Raw genomic sequence first — 1,674 nt, 5'->3', positions numbered from 1 at the left:
GGGGGGAGGGGGGGGAACGAAGGGGAATGGGGGGGGGGGGGGGGGCAGTACCCCAGCCTGCCAGGAAGGGGGTGGCAGCGTTGGGGGAGCCCTGACTGTCTTGGGGTGGGGGGGGGGGGGAGGTGGCAGAGCCAGGGTCCCACTGACCCCTCTCTCCGTCCCCCTCCCAGGGTGCAGCGTCCTGCCGACGCCATCTTTGCGGCAGTGCGGGAGCTGGCGGGGGGCCGGGCTGTGCCCTACGCCGAGGCCCTGCAGCGCTGCTTGGCCAAGGGCTTCACCCCTGCCCAGGTCCAGGCTGCGCTCCAGGAGTACGAGGAGCTCAATGTGCTGCAGGTCAATGCCGCCCGCACCCGCATCACCTTCGTCTGAGGCGGTGGGGGGACGGACACGGGGGGGGGTGCCCTACAGCCCCCCTGCAGGGCAGGGGGGATGCACAGGGATGCAGTTGCTGTCACCAGACACAGGCACACATCCTGTGTCTCTCTGCTGGCTCCCGTGGGCTTTCACCTGCCCTGACCCCGCTCCCCTCATTAAAGCATCTTCTGGTTTTTTTGTTTTGTTTTTTTTTTAAACCAATAAAAAAGTTTTTCTCACAGTTTCTGGTGGCAGCATCTGTCTGTTCCCCTCCCCTTGGGACCATGTTGCTCCCCTGGGCCTAGCTCTCCCAGAACCTCAGATGACGCTGGAGCTACAATTCCCAGCCTGGAGCTGATTTATTGGGGGGGCCTCCAGGAGGGGGGGGCACAGTCCTGGGGTAGGGTCCCCCAGCCCTGGGGGCGGCTCAGGGCCTGGCTGGGGGTGTCCTCAGTGTCGCATCCCCCCCTCCCTTAGAAGAAGAGTCCCCGCATGCGGCGGCCGATGCCCTGCCGGTCGTAGAGGATGTTGAACTTATTGACGAACTGGTTCATGGTGTTGCAGGTTTTGGTGATGGTACCCAGGTACGCCATCAGCCCCACGTCATTGCATTGCTGGCGGGGGTGGATTGGGGGGTTACTGCACTGCTGAGGCCCCCCCCCCCCCCCAAGCTGCATCTGCCCACCCCCGGCTGCAGTAGCGCACGGGCCACCAACAGCACCGGTGGCAAAGGAGACAGCTCTGTCCCCGCCGTGTGCCCCGACAGGGCCATGGGCACCTGACCACCACCACCCCCACAGCTCCCCAAGGACCCCCCCCAACCATCACTCACGTCGTAGAAGTCGGTCTTGAACTTGTCAGTGCTGAGAACAGGCAGGCAGTGGCACAGGGCGTAGGCTTCGCGCAGGATCTCGTGGTTGAAGGGCACCTCGCCTGCAGGGACAATGTCAGCCTTGGGGACGGTCCTGGGGCCCTCCCAGAGCCCCTCTTGGGGGACGGTCCTTCCCTGGGGACACCCTAGGGCCAAACCTGCTCCAGGACAGAGCTGTCTCCTTTGCCCCTCCCTGGGCAATGGGGAGAGCCCTGTCCCCGACTCACCAGCCTCGGAGGCCCGCACGTACTCCAGGATCAGCTTGACCCGGCTGTGCAGCATCTTGATGGCACTGTGCTGGGCGATGAGGTGCTCAGCCACTGGGGGGGGGGTCAAGGACATGTGTACCCCCTGTCCCATGTCCCTACAGCCACCCACCCTGGGCTGCTCCAGCCCCTCCAGGCAGCCCAAGAGCTGTGTCCTCCTGTCCCTGTGCCCCCGTCCCCATG

At 65.1% G+C, this 1,674-nt stretch overlaps 3 protein-coding genes across 3 annotated transcripts in view; 1 reads left to right on the top strand and 2 right to left on the bottom strand.

Annotated features, from left to right (window-relative positions):
* The window catches only part of MCM7 (minichromosome maintenance complex component 7), a 3,777-nt gene extending 3,408 nt beyond the window's left edge, over positions 1–369 (top strand). The window contains exon 11 of the mRNA XM_010571405.1: positions 171–369. Coding sequence (XP_010569707.1) covers positions 171–369 — 199 coding nt within the window. The remainder of the gene's footprint in view (positions 1–170) is intronic.
* Positions 370–624: 255 nt separating this feature from the next.
* Positions 625–1,567, bottom strand: COPS6 (COP9 signalosome subunit 6). The gene is made up of 3 exons (XM_010571409.1): positions 1,453–1,567; positions 1,187–1,287; positions 625–968 (listed from the first exon to the last, which is right to left on the bottom strand). The coding sequence occupies exons 1-3, from the start codon at positions 1,565–1,567 to the stop codon at positions 828–830; spliced, it is 357 nt and encodes a 118-aa protein (XP_010569711.1). The 3' UTR covers positions 625–827.
* Positions 1,568–1,589: 22 nt separating this feature from the next.
* SNAPC2 (small nuclear RNA activating complex, polypeptide 2, 45kDa) overlaps positions 1,590–1,674 on the bottom strand; it is a gene marked incomplete at its 5' end in the record, with an annotated part of 3,404 nt that continues 3,319 nt past the window's right edge. Inside the window, one exon of the mRNA XM_010571408.1 lies at positions 1,590–1,621. Within this exon, the coding sequence (XP_010569710.1) occupies positions 1,590–1,621 (32 nt within the window). The remainder of the gene's footprint in view (positions 1,622–1,674) is intronic.

This window comes from Haliaeetus leucocephalus, unplaced genomic scaffold, assembly GCF_000737465.1.
Source record: "Haliaeetus leucocephalus isolate CR32 unplaced genomic scaffold, Haliaeetus_leucocephalus-4.0 Scaffold325, whole genome shotgun sequence".
NCBI classification, from domain to species: domain Eukaryota; kingdom Metazoa; phylum Chordata; class Aves; order Accipitriformes; family Accipitridae; genus Haliaeetus; species Haliaeetus leucocephalus.
The sequence above is the reverse complement of the archived record's forward strand: the minus strand, read 5'-3'. Positions and strand labels throughout refer to the sequence as shown.